Here is a 16,040-nt window from a genome sequence, read left to right as displayed (position 1 = left end):
TGTGAAATTAAATTCTTTGGGTATTGTTCAGTCACTAAGTTGTGTCTGATTCTTTGCAATCCCATGGATTACAGCAGGCCAGGCACCTCTGTCCTCCACTATTTTCCTGGAGTCTGCTCAAATTCATGTCCATTGAGTCAGTGATGGTATCTAATCATCTCATCTTCTGCCTTCCCCTTCTCCTCCCGCCTTCAATCTTTCCTGGCATCAGGGTCTTTTCCAATGAGTTGGTTCATCGCATTAGGTGGCCAAAGTATTGGAGCTTCAGCATCAGTTCTTTCAATGAATATTCAGGGTTGATTTCCTTTAGGATTGACAGGTTTGATTTCCTTGCAATCCAGGGGACTCACAAGGGTCTTTTCCAGCACCACAGTTAGAAAGCATCGGTTCTTCAGCGCTCAGTCTTTGTGGTACAACTCTCACATTCACACGTGACTGCTGGAAAAACCATAGCTTTGACTGTATGGACCTTTGTCAGCAAAGTGATGTCTCTGCTTTTGAAGGGGTCTTTGGGTGACATATTATATTTTATGCTAACATCATTAATATTTTAAACAAATGTGACAGGTACAAAATACTATTGGACACATCTGTGATCATCAAAATAAGAAAGTTAAAATTATAAGAAGGAACTATATTTACCTTATTAATAGCTTTAAAAGGCCTCAGTCAGAATATACTGAAATCCCGTAAGATTGAACATAATAAGTGACTTTTAAAATCAAGTTATTAAGCACAAATGCTTAAGTGTATTATTCTCTTTGATGAGTTCAGCTAACTGTAGAGACTGACAAGCAGAAATGAAATGAATAAGCTTAACAGCAACTCTAATACAGAATTTTACTGAAAAACATGTAGAGCTTGTATCCTTTTAAAATGTTACTATGACAGACAAAGTTTTCTATAACTACCCAAAATAGTGTCATTTGACAGCATAAGCTAACTTAATCTTTTTTTTTTATAGTACACCCTATACTAAACATGAACTCCAGGAGTTGGTGATGGTCAGGGAGGCCTGGCGTGCTGCGATTCATGGGGTCACAAAGAGTCGGACACAACTGAGTGACTGAACTGAACTGAACTGATACTAAACATTCGCCACGACAGCCCCCAAAACAGAATTCAATTTATAACTATCAACTTAGCAGTTAGTACACTATTCTCACTCACTTCTAGCCTACCTTATATTTCCTGGTATAAGAACAGAGATACAGCAGGGTGTGTGTGTATGTGTGTGTGTGTGTGTGTGTGTGTATATGTATATATGTGTGTGTGTATATATATACACACATATGGTAGTTTTATATATATATACACACATACATATGTATACATATATATACACACACACACATATATATATATACACATACATAAAGATTCAAAGAAAATCAGTATAAAAGATAGAAAACACTAAATGGCAAAAGGCTACTGCTCTCTGAAAGTGAAAAGTCACTCAGTCGTGTCTGACTCTTTGCAATCCCATGGGCTATAGCCCGCCAGGCTCCTCTGTCCATGGGAGTCTCCAGGCAAGAATACTGGAGTGGGTGGCCATTCGGGATCTTCCCAACCCAGGGACAGAATCCGCGTCTCTTGCATTACAGGCAGGTTCTTTACCATCTGAGCCATCAGACTGCTATCTAAGACCATGATTTTGTGGAACAGAGAAAAGAATAGTACGTGACTATCTTACTAAGGTAACTTAATAAAGAATGGAACAACTTGGTAGTTTTAAGAGAATTTTGAAGGATCATTAATACAAAATTATATCAAAATAAATAAATGGATGAGAACAGAGATAAAGTAACGAGTCAAATGATTCTTTTCTTCAAGAGTATTTCCTTCCCCCATTCCTCACAAAAAGAAATTAAGGAGAATCATTTTTAATGCAATTATACAACAACTCTATTTAAGAAATCTTTAATATATGCTCCTTGTCAGTTTCTTTCACCATAGTCCTTAGAAGAAATTAGTCTGTTTAAATGTCCCAAATTTTTGACGGTTATAATTATATTCTTCAATAATAGCAACATTAATAACAACCTAGCACAGACTAAAAGAGTAAATGCCGATTGGGAAGAGTAGAAAATATTTCAGGGCAAACTGAAGGCTCAAAAAATTTTTAATAATTCAAATTTAATATGTGGTTTTAGGTTAAAAAGTGTGCTGCTTCGTAAAAGTTATCCTAGTAGAATAAAGTTTGTGTTATACAAAAATGACCATAATGAAACTGAAAAACAACATTCACTCATCACCTACAGCTTTCTTAAAAAAATACATACGCTGAACATATTTTGAACTTTTGTTAATAAATTAGAACTAATGAAAGGTGGGATCAGTAAGAATCAGCACTTTAAAAACTGAAAAAATGAACACCAAATTCTCAGAAATTACATTGCAAGACTGGATATTTAAATTCATTCCTTTTCTTCTGGCAGATACCCATTTTAAACAGTTCTGCTGGCTTACTCAGAGAAGGCAATGGTGCCCCACTCCAGTACTCTTGCCTGGAAAATCCCATGGACGGAGAAGCCTGGTAGGCTGCAGTCCATGGGGTCGCTAAGAGTCGGACACGACTGAGTGACTTCCCTTTCACTTTTCACTTGCATGCACTGGAGAAGGAAATAGCAACCCACTCCAGTGTTCTTGCCTCGAGAATCCCAGGGATGGGGGAGCCTGGTGGGCTGCCGTCTATGGGGTCGCACAGAGTCGGACACGACTGAAGTGACTTAGCAGCAGCAGCTGGCTTATTGCAATGTCTGCTTAAGCATGGTTTAACAGGTGAGAGTCCTTTTAGAGCAAGCTTGTTTATAAGTATTCAATATACTTAAAGAACCAAAACACTTTTAGAAGGACAAAGTGGCTAAATTCCAACCTTTAAAGTTTCTAGAAATCTCAAAGTAACTCCAAAGCAACTACCAGTAATCAAAGTGTAGTATAAAAAACCCTTAAGAAATTTTGGATTTAAATCAAGGCTAGTTTTGTAATTTCCTTTCAGTGCCACACTCATAAATGTAAGAAAAAAGTGATATCACTTACTAAACAAAGAGTAAATGTTGACTGCTTTGAAGAGGGGTATCCAATTTCTTATGCTCATGCACTTTTTAAAACTTCCAAACTATTTACAAGGCTGGCAAAGAAATTTGGGTAAAGGTAAGAAACAGTTTTCCTATCAATACTTGCCACCTGAAACCTGAGTTTGGCATTAGTTGTCTCATAGTAAGTCAGGCTTTTTTTTTTTTTTTTAATAATTTTAGCTTCCTTGACAACTCTAATTCTTCTGGGGGTCTTCAAACATATGTAATACATGACTACACAAATGTTCAACTTGCTGGCTCTGATAACTGTACTACAGGTTAAGTAGGAGACTGTATGTTGAAGATTTTATATCTAAAATATTATGATGTGCGCAACTTCCCATTTAGCAAAAATTTTAACTCTGAACATGTATGAGTTCATTTATGCATACACCTGCACGTGTGTGTTTGTGTGTGTTTGTATTTGTGTGTGTTTGTGTGAGTGTGTGAGAAAGATAAGGGGTGGGTATGGAAGCAAAATGTTAATGACTGGTGAATCTACATGAAGAGTATGTGAGTAGTTATTATACTATCCTTGCACCATTACTAAGGTCTGAAATTTTTCAAAATAAAAAATGTGGTTATAAATTGTATCACTATTTGACCCTAAGCATTATATGTAGTTGCTTTAATTCTTTTTTTGTCTATCCAAATCTTCTGCCATACTGAAACACAGATAGACTCTCTGACATAAAACCCTATTTAGGGCATTGATAATCGTTTCATAATCTGCCATATCTAAAATCTACTTGAGAGAATGTTATCAGTAAGTTATATAACCAAAGAATATTAAAAGTATAATTGTATTAAAAAATTGCTAAACAATGAGTTTTTCCTTTAAAGTAAAATTACCACTGATTACTTTCTTACCTTGAAGAGCCTGCAACTTGTGATCATTTGAAGAATTAAGAAATCTGTCTACAATTGTAATTCTGTTCTGGAGGAGTTTCTCAATAAGTTCAAGTCCATCAGGTCCCAGCAGCTCAAACAGCTTATAAGAAGAAGAAAATCAAAACAAACTGTTACCTCAGAATCAACGTTTTCAAGTTATTAACATCTATTCAACAGAGCGATGAAGCTAAATTAACACAGAAGAACCTAAAAAATATTTAGAAAAGAATTGTAAAAAATAATAATTTAGGAAAGAAAAAAAAAAAACTCTTCATATTGCTAAGGAGCTTTCAGTTTTATAAAGCTATCTGAATTATATGGGATTTCTCAGGCAAGAATATTGGAGTGGGTTTCCACTTCCTTCTCCAGGGGATCTTCCCAACCCAGAGATCAAACCCTGGTCTCCTGTATCGCAGGTGGATCTTTATCACTGAGTCACCAGAGAAGCCCTATATAATTAAAGAGCATGATCCAACTGTTAAAATAATTACGATTCATATATAAAACTCTTAAATCACAGACCAAAAGTTTCTTACAATTGGTTCTTCTTGGGATAACCAAGGCCATGAAGCTGAAGCCAAAGAGCTATCTCAAAAACAGCATAATTGTGGTAAACCACAATTAGAAGATTCACAGATTCAACAACCAAGTTGCAGAAGAGAACTGAGAAAAGACAATTGGGAGGACCCCTCTTGGGGTGAGAATAAATATCAACACTAACCTTTGGAATTAGTCCTTCAAAGGGGTCACAAATTTATTGATTAGTTCATGGAACCATTTAGGGCCCAGGGCATTTTTGCAAACAACAGAATGGTCAGCTGGTAATCAGTAAAGATTAATGGCTGAGTGGGGTCAGGGAAAGTGGGAAAAAGGGTTCGGCTAACACTACCTTTGTCCCAAAGTGACTTCAGGTAAACTCACAGATGTGTCTCCACAAGGAATACCATCAGAAACTACACACTGTGGAGTGAGAAAGAAATGTCTACACTGAAATAATTCAGCTGGCCACTAAACCAACATGCAAATAATAATAACAAGCCTTGTAGGTGGAACTAGAAGAAATGGACAACTTCCTAGAAAGACACAGACTACCAAAACTAAGTCAAGACAGTCTGAATAGATCTAAAACAAGTGAAAACTGAATTAGTAATCAAAAACTACCCACAAAGAAAAACCCAGGTCCAGATAGCTTCAATGGTGAATTCTACAAAGCATTTAAAAAGTTAAAACCAATTCCAAAAAACAGAAGAGGAAAGAATACTTCACAATTCAGTTTATGAGGTCGGTACTACTCTGACCCCACAACCAGACAAATACATCAAAAGAAAACTACAGATGAGTATTTCTTAGCAATATAGACACAAAAGCCTCAGGGAAATATAAGCAACCCAGATCAAATCTAGCAATTTATGAAAAATGTATATACCATGACAATGTGAGATTTATTTCAGGAATATAAGGTTAGTTCAAGATAAGAAAATCATTTATATATTATATCATAGCAATAGAATAAAAAAGCAAAAATCACATAGTTAGCTCAACAGATGCAGAAAAACCATTTGATAAAATCCAACATCCTTTTGTGATAAAAACAATCAATGAGCTAAGACTAGAAAGGAACTTCCATAACCTGATAAGGAGCATCTATAAAAATCCCACAGTTAACATCATACTTAATGGTGAAACACTGGATTACTTTCCCAGTAAGAATAGAAACAAGACAAAAGAGCATTTGTGACTTCTACTGAACATTGTATTGGAGGTTCAAGTCAGGGCAATTAGGTAAGAAAAAGAAGCAGAAAACACGCAGATTGAAAATGAAAAGGTATAACTATTTCTATTTGTAGAAATAGTTGGAAAATATAAAATACTAAATTTTCTCTATGTGGAAAATACTAAAGAACATACTAAAATAGTATTAGAACTAATAAATAAGTGAAGTTTTCAAAAAGCACACCAAGACCGTTCAGTGAGGAAAGATCAGTCTTTTCAACAAACGATGGGGCAACTGGCTAGCCCCATATGAAATAAATTGAAGTTGGACTCTTATACCACACATGAAAATTAAATTGAAATGGATCAGTTATCTACATTTAACATACAAACTTATGAACTCTTTACTGAAGTAAATCTTAATGGGTTCAGATTTGGTAAGGGATTCTTATACATGACACCAAAAGCATGAGAAACACAAGAAAACACAGATAATCTGGACTTCCTAAAAATAAGAATCTTCTGCTTAAAGGACACCGTCAAGAAAGTGAATAAAACAACTCACGGGATGGGATAAAATATTTGCCAATCATATATCTGTGAAAGGACTTGTATCCAGAATACATAAACAGTTCTTACTACTAATAAAAAGGTAACCACTGAAAAAATGAGCCAAGGATCTGAATTTGTCCAAGGAAAATCAATAAATGACCAACGAGCACATGAAAAGATACTAAACATCATTAGTCACTAAAGAAATGCAAAGAAGATCCACTGGAAAGAATAATTTTTTAATGGAAAATAATGTGTTGGCAAGGATGCAGAGAAAATTAGAATTCTCATACTTTGAAGGAATACTAAGTTGTGTAGCCATTGTGAAAAACAGTTTTCTGGTTCCTCAGTAAGTTAAACATACAATTACAATATGACTCAGCAATTCCATCCCTAGGTATATACCCAAAAGAATTTAAAACTTATCCAAACAAAAACTTGCACATAAATAGGGCTATTAACATAGCCAAAAGGTAGGAATAACCCAAATGTCCATCAACTCATGCATGGATAAACAAAAAGCAGTATATTCACACAACGGAAAATACTAAGGAATAAAAAGGAATGAAGTAGTATACAACATGGATGAACCTTCAGAACACTTTGCTAAGTGAAATAAGCTAGTCATGAAAGGTCACATATTATGATTCCATTAATATGATATGTCTTAAATAGGGAAATCTCTACTAGACAGTAAGCTAGTGGTTGTTCAGGACTTGGGGGTTGGGGCAAGGGGGCGGGGTCAGGAGGGAGTAGAGAAAATAAATAGCTAAAGGTTCAGGATTTCTTTCTGAGGTTTTGTAAATGCTTTAAAGTTGACCATGGTGATGGTAGTAAGAATATACTAAAAATTACTGATTTATATACTTGAAGTGAGAGAACTGTATGGTATGTGTACTATAATCGAACAAGCTATTTTTTTAAATTATGAAACAAAATGACTTATAATACTAAAAGTAACCAATAAACTGCTTCAGTTCAGTTCAGTTCAGTCGCTCAGTCGTGTCCAACTCTTTGCGACCCCATGAATCACAGCACGCCAGGCCTCCCTGTCCATCACCATCTCCCAGAGTTCACTCAGACTCACATTCATCGAGTCGGTGATGCCACCCAGCCATCTCATCCTCTGTCGTCCCCTTCTCCTCCTGCCTCCAATCCTTCCCAGCATCAGAGTCTTTTCCAATGAGTCAACTCTTCCCATGAGGTGGCCAAAGGACTGGAGTTTCAGCTTTAGAATCATTCCTTCCAAAGAAATCCCAGGGTTGATCTCCTTCAGAATGGACTGGTTGGATCTCCTTGTAGTCCAAGGGACTCTCAAGAGTCTTCTCCAACACCATAGTTCAAAAGCATCAATTCTTCGGTGCTCAGCCTTCTTCACAGTCCAACTCTCACATCCATACATGACCACAGGAAAAACTATAGCCTTGACTAGATGGACCTTAGTTGGCAAAGCAATGTCTCTGCTTTTGAACATGCTATCTAGGTTGGTCATAACTTTTCTTCCAAGGAGTAAGTGTCTTTTAATTTCATGGCTGCAGTCACCATCTGCAGTGATTTTGGAGCCCCGCAAAATAAAGTCTGACACTGTTTCTACTGTTTCCCAGTCTATTTCCCATGAACTGGTGGGACGAGATGCCATGATCTTGTTTTCTGAATGTTGAGCTTTAAGCCAACTTTTTCGCTTTCCTCTCACTTTCATCAAGAGGCTTTTTAGTTCCTCTTCACTTTCTGCCATAAGGGTGGTGTCATCTGCATATCTGAGGTTATTGATATTTCTCCCAGCAATCTGGATTCCAGCTTGTGTTTCTTCAGTCCAGCGTTTCTCATGATGTACTCTGCATATACATTAAATAAGCAGGGTGACACTATCCAGCCTTGATGTACTCCTTTTCCTATTTGGAACCAGTCTGTTGTTCCATGTCCAGTTGTAACTGTTGCTTCCTGACCTGCATACAGGTTTCTCAAGAGGCAGGTCAGGTGGTCTGGTATTCCCATCTCTTTCAGAATTTTCCACAGTTTATTGTGATCACAGTCAAAGGCTTTGGCATAGTCAATAAAGCAGAAATAGATGTTTTTCTGGAAATGTCTTGCTTTTTCCATGATCCAGCGGATGTTGGCAATTTGATCTCTGGTTCCTCTGCCTTTTCTAAAACCAACTTGAACATCAGGGAGTTCACGGTTCACGTATTGCTGAAGCCTGCCTTGGAGAATTTTGAGCATTACTTTACTAGCATGTGAGATGAGTGCAATTGTGCGGTAGTTTGAGTTGGAAATATTAAAGATAAAGATTAAATATAAATTTCCTGATAAGCATTTTAAGTAGGTTTTGACTGGCTGTTAAGACACAAGCCAACCTCATGCTTAAGGTAACGGTGATATTAAAAAATAAGAAATTCAAAAACCATAAATGTAACACATACCTACAGAGTTCATTTCCCCTGGTACTCCAAACAAATTGTATCAGGAAATGCTCTCTACATACACCATGAAATGTCTTTATATCCTACCAACTTTCAGAGACTGTGTTAATTCTTAAATTGAGACCATTTCCCCATAAGAATGTGATTTACTGGAGCAGTTACTCTGACATATATTCCCAGCTACTCAAGGTTATTTAATTTGAAATATAATGTTGACATATGAAAAATTAGATTCAGAAATTTTTAGTCCAACATAATTTTAGGAAACCACCAGTGTAACTGGAAGATAACTTCTAGACAAAATATCTCAGGTATAAAATCACAGCGCATAGAACATGTTATTAATATTTCTTAAAAATAACATATCTGTAGATCTACCAAAAAGACAAGAAAGCTGTTTTGCTCTGAATAGCAGGACTTCCCTAACCCACAACGAAGAATCCCCAGCAGAATTTTGAGATCAGCTGCCATCAGATTTAAAGCAATCCCAAATTCTGCTTTTCCTAACATTTGCCATTTTCATCTACACTGAGAGCAGGTGCAGTTTTCATTCAAGATTTGCACTACAAACTAATCTGGCACTGAGACTAGCTGTTTATAAAGGTACAGCTGTCTGGATCATTGCAAACAAGTTCCAGAAGCTATCAAATTGAAAAAAAAAAAAAAGGCAGGGGGGTAGGAAAAGTTAGCTATGGGTAGAGAAGAAGGCATCAACTACAGAGTTTAAAAAAAAAATACAGCTCTCAAACAATAAAAAGACAAGTTTTACTACTCTGGCTGTATATGAGATTTAAAGGAACAGACACAATAGGAACAGACAAGTAATATCCTATTCCTGGTAGATTCTGCTAAAGCCAACATTATCTATTAAATAATTTATCAATAGATACAGGTGTTCAGAGATCTCACTGTTATCATAATTCCTTTTTTATTAAATTAGATGACCAAGTTAAAGTACCTCCTCATTAGACTAAAATAATGGAAACAATAAGAAAAATTAACCAACACACTACATTCCTGAAAAGTCAAAAGTAAATTTCAGAACATGTACAGACTAAGTTTAAAGCAGCATGACTTCTTTGTTTCTTACACTTTTAACAGATGAATGTAGTTTGTGATTCTCTCAGGAAAGGCAATTCCCACTTTCCACCATATTCTGACTTATATCATTTTTATTCCAACAGGAACAAAGCTATAGTGGATGCTATATCCCCAACACAGTATCAAATAAATCAGAAACATTATATTATCATGAAAGCAAAACATAAAGTCATGAAAATCTTTAAATAATATACCATGGAAAATTATACTACAAATCTTAGGAAAACTGGTAAGAAAAAAAGTTATCATGGGGCTAAATAAGAACTACAAATCTGTTCAAGAACTAGGATATGCAGAGATATGCTGAGGGTTTGTGAAACCCCAGAATAAACATGATAAACATACTTGCCTTATGGGTTTACTGAAAGATTTTCATGCAAAACATTATTTCCAAGTAAAAGGTTCTGGTCATGTTAATGTCCTGTTTGAATCCTATTTCTCAGGTTAGTCAAAAAATGTTAGACAAAGTATTTAATCACTAAAACAGCTTTAAAGCAAATAAAACTCAGGTTTTTAAAAGGTTTGTCAGTTCCATTCTGTTTCCATCTAGTCAATATTAAGGAATTCATTAAAAGTCAAAAATAAGTCTATCTGAAGTTCCCAAAAAAAATCACTTTCAAAATAAAGACCAATCAGTCTCCCTTCTCCCAGTGAAGAAATGACTCATTGGAAAAGACTCTGATGCTGGGAAAGACTGAAGGCAGGAGGAGAAGGGGATGGCAGAGGAGATGCTTGGATGGATCACCAACTCGGTAGACATGAGTTTGAGCAACTTCCGGGAGTTGGTGAAGGACAGGGAAGCCTGGAGTACTGCAGTTCACGGAGTCGCAAAGAGTTGGACAAGACTGAGTGACTGAGCTGAACTGATTCGCCCTATCAAATAGTCAATGGGCATTCTGAGAAACAGCTAGTGATGCACATTAGGCATAACGTATTCACGTGAATGAGGTACAACAATACAGTTAAGTGGATTACAGAATTAACCACAATATGGAGTCTACCCTCTAAAGCTGTTCTTCAAAAACTGGCCATGGTGATAGACAGGTGCACACTGCTATATTCAAAATGGATAACCTGGCTTCCGTGGTGGTCCAGTGTGTAAGAATCTGCCTTGCAATGCAAGGGACATGGGTTTGATGCCTGGTTCAAGAAAATCCCACTTGCCTCAGAGCAACTAAGTCTTTGCGCTACAACTATGGAGCCCATGCTCTACAGCCTGGGAGCTGCAACTCCTGAGTCCACACTCTAGAGCCCATGCTCCACAACAAGAGAAGGCACGGCCAACTAAAAAAGCCCTTGCAAAACAACAAAGCACCACAGCCCAAAAATTAAATCAATCAATCAATCTTAAAAAATAGATAACCAATAAGAACCTATGGCTTAGCGCAGGGAACCTCCGCTCAATGTTCTGTGAAAGCCTGGATGGCAGGGGATTTGGGGGAGAATGGGTATGTGTACATGTATGATTGAGTCCCTTTGCTGTCCACCTGAAACTATCACAACCTTGTTAATTGGCTATACACCAATACAAAATTTACAAGTTTAATATAAAAAAAAGAAAATAAAAAAAAGAAGATTGACCATGGCTTTGTCCTGTTCAAAATTTTATGATATATAAACTAGAAGACATATTAAATCAAATTTACTCAAGTTTTAATACGGCTCATGATAGAATCAACATTTTGAGATTTTCTAAATAGTCTGATATAATCTGCCAGACCAAAGGAAAAGTAACAGAGTTAAATATAAAACTCCACAATTACAGAACCCACATGTAAAATCAACAACAATAAATATTCAAATAGAAAAAGCCCCTGTGTGCTTCTACAAGATGAAGAAATATCATCCCACAAATAAATTCCTAAGAAAAATCCAGAAAAGACAGTGTGTGTGTGTGTGTGTGTGTGTGTGTGTGTGTGTGTGTGTTAGTTGCTCAGTGGTGTCCAACTCTGCAACCCCATGGACTGTAGCCAGGGAGGTTGGTTATTTACCAAGTCAATATGGATTTTTTTAAATGCAATGAAGGCTAGGGGAAAATTTACTGTAGTAATTGGAATACTGTATCTCAAAAACCCCATTTAGCATCTCAAAGGATACTATATTAACTGAATCATATTTAGAAGGCTGAGTTCAATTATAATCTATACATTTTCAAACACACAAAAAAAGAGTAGAACAAGAAAAAGAAAGTAAAAATAAGATATATCTATGCAAATGTTTTCAACTGCAGATCTCTTATCTATTATTATCCATTCTGTTCAAAGGATCCTCATTCATAGATTTGACAAAGACAATGAATATTATTCTGGGTCCATCTTCCTTGATCTTCCTCCATATATCATTCCTTATCCTTCTTGAAACACACTTTTCCTTTGATATCCTTGACACACCATTCTTTTGATATGTATCCTATCACTCTGACTGTTACATTCCTATCTTCTCTTCAGGTTCACTTTGACTATTACACATTGGAGCTCCTTAAGGTTTAATCCCAGGCTTTCTCTTACTTCCACTCCTTGTTCTTTCCTTAACTGCTCACATACGAGCCTCAAACTCCCATTAGCACACATACACTGATAACTCATAAATTTACACATCCTTCCCAGATCTCTATGCTGAACTTCATGTATCTAATCGCCCAGTTGTCCTCTCCCACTTGGAAGTCTTAAGACATCCCACAATTCCACATATGCCCAAAACTATCTCTCAGTTTTCCACATACTTCACTGTTTTATACTTGCCCTTATTTCCACGAATGGACTGCCATCCTTCCAGTTACATAAGTCAAAAGCTAAAATGCATTCTTACCACCTCTTTACCCCATCACACCCAACTCTAACCCTATCAACCAATCCACTCTCAAGTTCTCTCAATTACTAAACAGATTTCAACCCTTTCTCCTTGTCTGTCTTAAACTCCCAGTTATTGCCTATACCACTCAAAGGGCTTCCTAAATGGTTTTTGCACATGTATCCAAATGACACAGAGCACAGAACAATGACAATTTTATGAAACACAGGTCTGATCAACATTCACTGTCTTCTGTCCATCCCTTGACAACAAATTTTCAATTGCCCTCCACTGTTCTCAAGATAAAGTACTGAATCGAACTGAACATAGAACCAGAACCTCAAAACATCACAAAGTGCTAAATGAAGAGTCAGTAACACTGATACTGAGGTATATTCAATTGCACTGCTCTGACTAGGAAGAATTTTAATATCAATAATAAAGTTAAATACTCTTCAAAACGGCATCCTTTTTAATTCTCCTCAGCCACATTAACCACATGTCAAGAGACGAGGCCAGTGACTACTGCATTAAAAAGCAAATAGAATACTTCAATCAGCACAAAAAGACAGCACTGGGCTAGAAGATATTTTGATTCTATTGTAAAACACTCTGCTGAGATCTAGATAGAATATTTTTATACAGCAAAATCTATCTGTCTAGTTGTATCACAATGACTACCAAATTAGATTTTCTTTAAAGCTCATAGTTTTACATAGAGTTTATTTACTTTTTGTGTTGTATATTCTACAAGTTTTGGCAAATGTATGATGCCTACATGTACCCATCATTATACTATCATAACAGAGGAGTCCACTGCCCTAAAAATCCCCTGTGCCCCATCCCTTTGTTCTTCCTCCCCAAACCCTGGTAACTACTTATCTTTTGACTGTATCCAGAGTTTTGCCTTTTCCAGAATGTCACTTAGTTGGAATTATACAGTGCACACCCTTTTCTGATTGACTTCTTTCACTTAGCACTACTCATGGCTTGCAGGCTCATTTTCTTTAATCACTGAATGCTATTCCATCATATGGATATACCACAGTTTATTCATCTATTTCCCTACTGAAGGATATCTAGTTTGCTTTTGACAATTGTCTTTAATTTTTATTTCATTAAATTCTGTTTTTTACACAAATTATCTCATCCATAAAAATATGCAAGCAAGTCATATTGAGAGAAATGCTGAAAGAATATCACTAAACTGCACATTTTTCATTTTTGTCTTTTCCAAATTTTCTACAATAATAAACATATATTACCTAATCAGATGAAGTTTTATTTTTAGATAATACAAACCAAATTCTGGTTTAACCATTGTTTTTTAACTTTTGGTCCATTAAGGGTACAAAGAATCACTAACAATAAATAAAATAGGTTTTCACAAATTGCCATTATTTGGAATGAACACAAGAAATTATATAAATCAAAAAACCCCTTATCATGTTGACAAATCAGCTGATAACTAACGGTACAAGGACCAAGGAATAAACTTTTTTCCTCTACCAAATCTTATTTTTCAAATGAAAGACCTTTTCTTTTCTAATCAAGTACAGTGTAACCACATGGGAATCAGACTAACACAGCATTTTCTAAAAAATCTGACCACTGAAAAACTATTTCAGAACCTTTAACAACATTATAATTATCAGTTCGAATGGCAATAAATGTTTAACAATTTAATCATTTGAGTTAATAAGTAAATCTATTATCCTATTATCTAACTGGAGAGGTATAGAGATGCAGAAAGTGTGGGAAATACATTATATTCTAAGTATTAACAGAAGAGCCATGATGGCATTTTGAACTAAGCTAGTTAGAGAAAGGAACAGCAGCTTGCAAACAGAAATTAAAAATTTGCTTGAGCATTTAAATGACTAGATTTACAAAATGGACCAAGTGAATAAAGTATTACTCTCCAAGTAAGCTTATTTAATTGTATATTAAAAGCAACTTAACATTTTCACAGAAAGCAATACCTGTAACTCCTCAAATATACATTTAATGTTGGTATGAGACTTATTTATTATGTCTCATGGTAATACACAGGGAATAATGTTCAGCCTCTTTCCTTACTGGCAGAGACAAGGAAAATCACATCATTTATTACAGGAACTTTCTATCTGGAGGATTTTTAAGACACTAAACTCTCTACACAGAAATTGAGTCCCCAGGAATATTATAGAACACATCACTTTTCCTGGGTATTAGTTAATATATAAAATGCATAAGCAATAAAGTTATGAGAACAAAGTACCCATACAAACAAGACACAGGGTTAAAAGTACCAAAATAGGGCTTCCTTGGTGGCTCAGCGGTAAAGAGTCTACCTGCCGATGCAGGAGACACAGATTTGATCCCTGGTCCAGGAAGATCCCACACGCCTAGAAGCAACTAAGCTCATGTACCAGCTACTGAGCTTGTGGTCTAGCGCCCGCATGCCACAATTACTGAAGCCACAGAGCCCTAAAGCCTGCGCTCTGCAGCAAGAGAACTCACCAAAACGAGAAACCCGTGCACTGCAACGAGGAGCTAACCCCGCTGCCAGCAACTAGAGAAAAGCCCCCGCAGCAACGAAGACACAGCACAGCCAAAAGTAGAGAAATAAATTCTTTTAAAATAACAAAATAAAGCTAAATAATAATGTTCCTGGAGAAGGAAATGGCAACCCACTCCGGTATTCTTGCCTGGGAAAGAAATCCCATGAACAGAGGAGTCTGGTGGGTTACAGTCCATGGGGTCACAAAGAGTCAGACAACCTAGTGACTTAGCCACTAACCAACAATAAAAATAATAAAGTAAGTAACAATGAGTTCCTGGGAATGTTTTGTTAAAATTATCAAAATACCTGTAAAGGCTACAAGTATTAGTTATTCTTATTAAAACAACAAAACCATCATGATTAATTTTACATTGTCTTGAGCAAACTTAAGATTTCCATTTTAACCCTAAGTAGAAAGAATAGCTGAAAAAGTATTTATTGGTCATGGATTCTGACAGTACAACTGACTTTCTATATATTGAATTTAGTCTACTATTTTCAAATTGTAGAATGCTTATAAACAAAAAAAACCCCATAAACAGTTTGTCACAATAAACAATAATGATGATCTTAAAGGATAACCACAGTCATTTCTCTTTTTAAAAAAATACAATATGTTTTACATTTAAATTTCTTAAAATTATTTTGAAAAAAAATCTCCCTTTTACACTTAACACAGGAACGAGGCTGCCTTCCGATAACAAGTATTAGCAATTAAGATGAAAAAGAAAGTATGACACAAAATTCACACCTGAATGCACCTTCTCTGGCAAGACAGAAAAAGGGAAAAACCTAAAAGATACCTCAAACTTAAAAACAAGAAAAATATCTCTCTGGACCATAAATCGAGAAAAAAAAAAGTAAAGCACTGAGTAGGGTAAAAGTGACAAGCTGAGCTTCAGTTTTGGACAGCAAGGCCAGGAGCCTGGCTCCTGGGAGATAATCTAGATG

General features: G+C 36.0%; 1 protein-coding gene across 1 annotated transcript in view; it reads right to left on the bottom strand.

The window, feature by feature from the left end:
• Positions 1 to 16,040, bottom strand: part of ASCC3 (activating signal cointegrator 1 complex subunit 3) — a 315,102-nt gene that overhangs the window by 268,746 nt on the left and 30,316 nt on the right. The window contains exon 4 of the mRNA XM_052645754.1: positions 3,948 to 4,068. Within this exon, the coding sequence (XP_052501714.1) occupies positions 3,948 to 4,068 (121 nt within the window). The remainder of the gene's footprint in view (positions 1 to 3,947; positions 4,069 to 16,040) is intronic.

Source organism: Budorcas taxicolor, chromosome 9 (genome assembly GCF_023091745.1).
Source record: "Budorcas taxicolor isolate Tak-1 chromosome 9, Takin1.1, whole genome shotgun sequence".
NCBI lineage: Eukaryota > Metazoa > Chordata > Mammalia > Artiodactyla > Bovidae > Budorcas > Budorcas taxicolor.
This window is presented reverse-complemented; position numbering and strand designations above follow the sequence as displayed.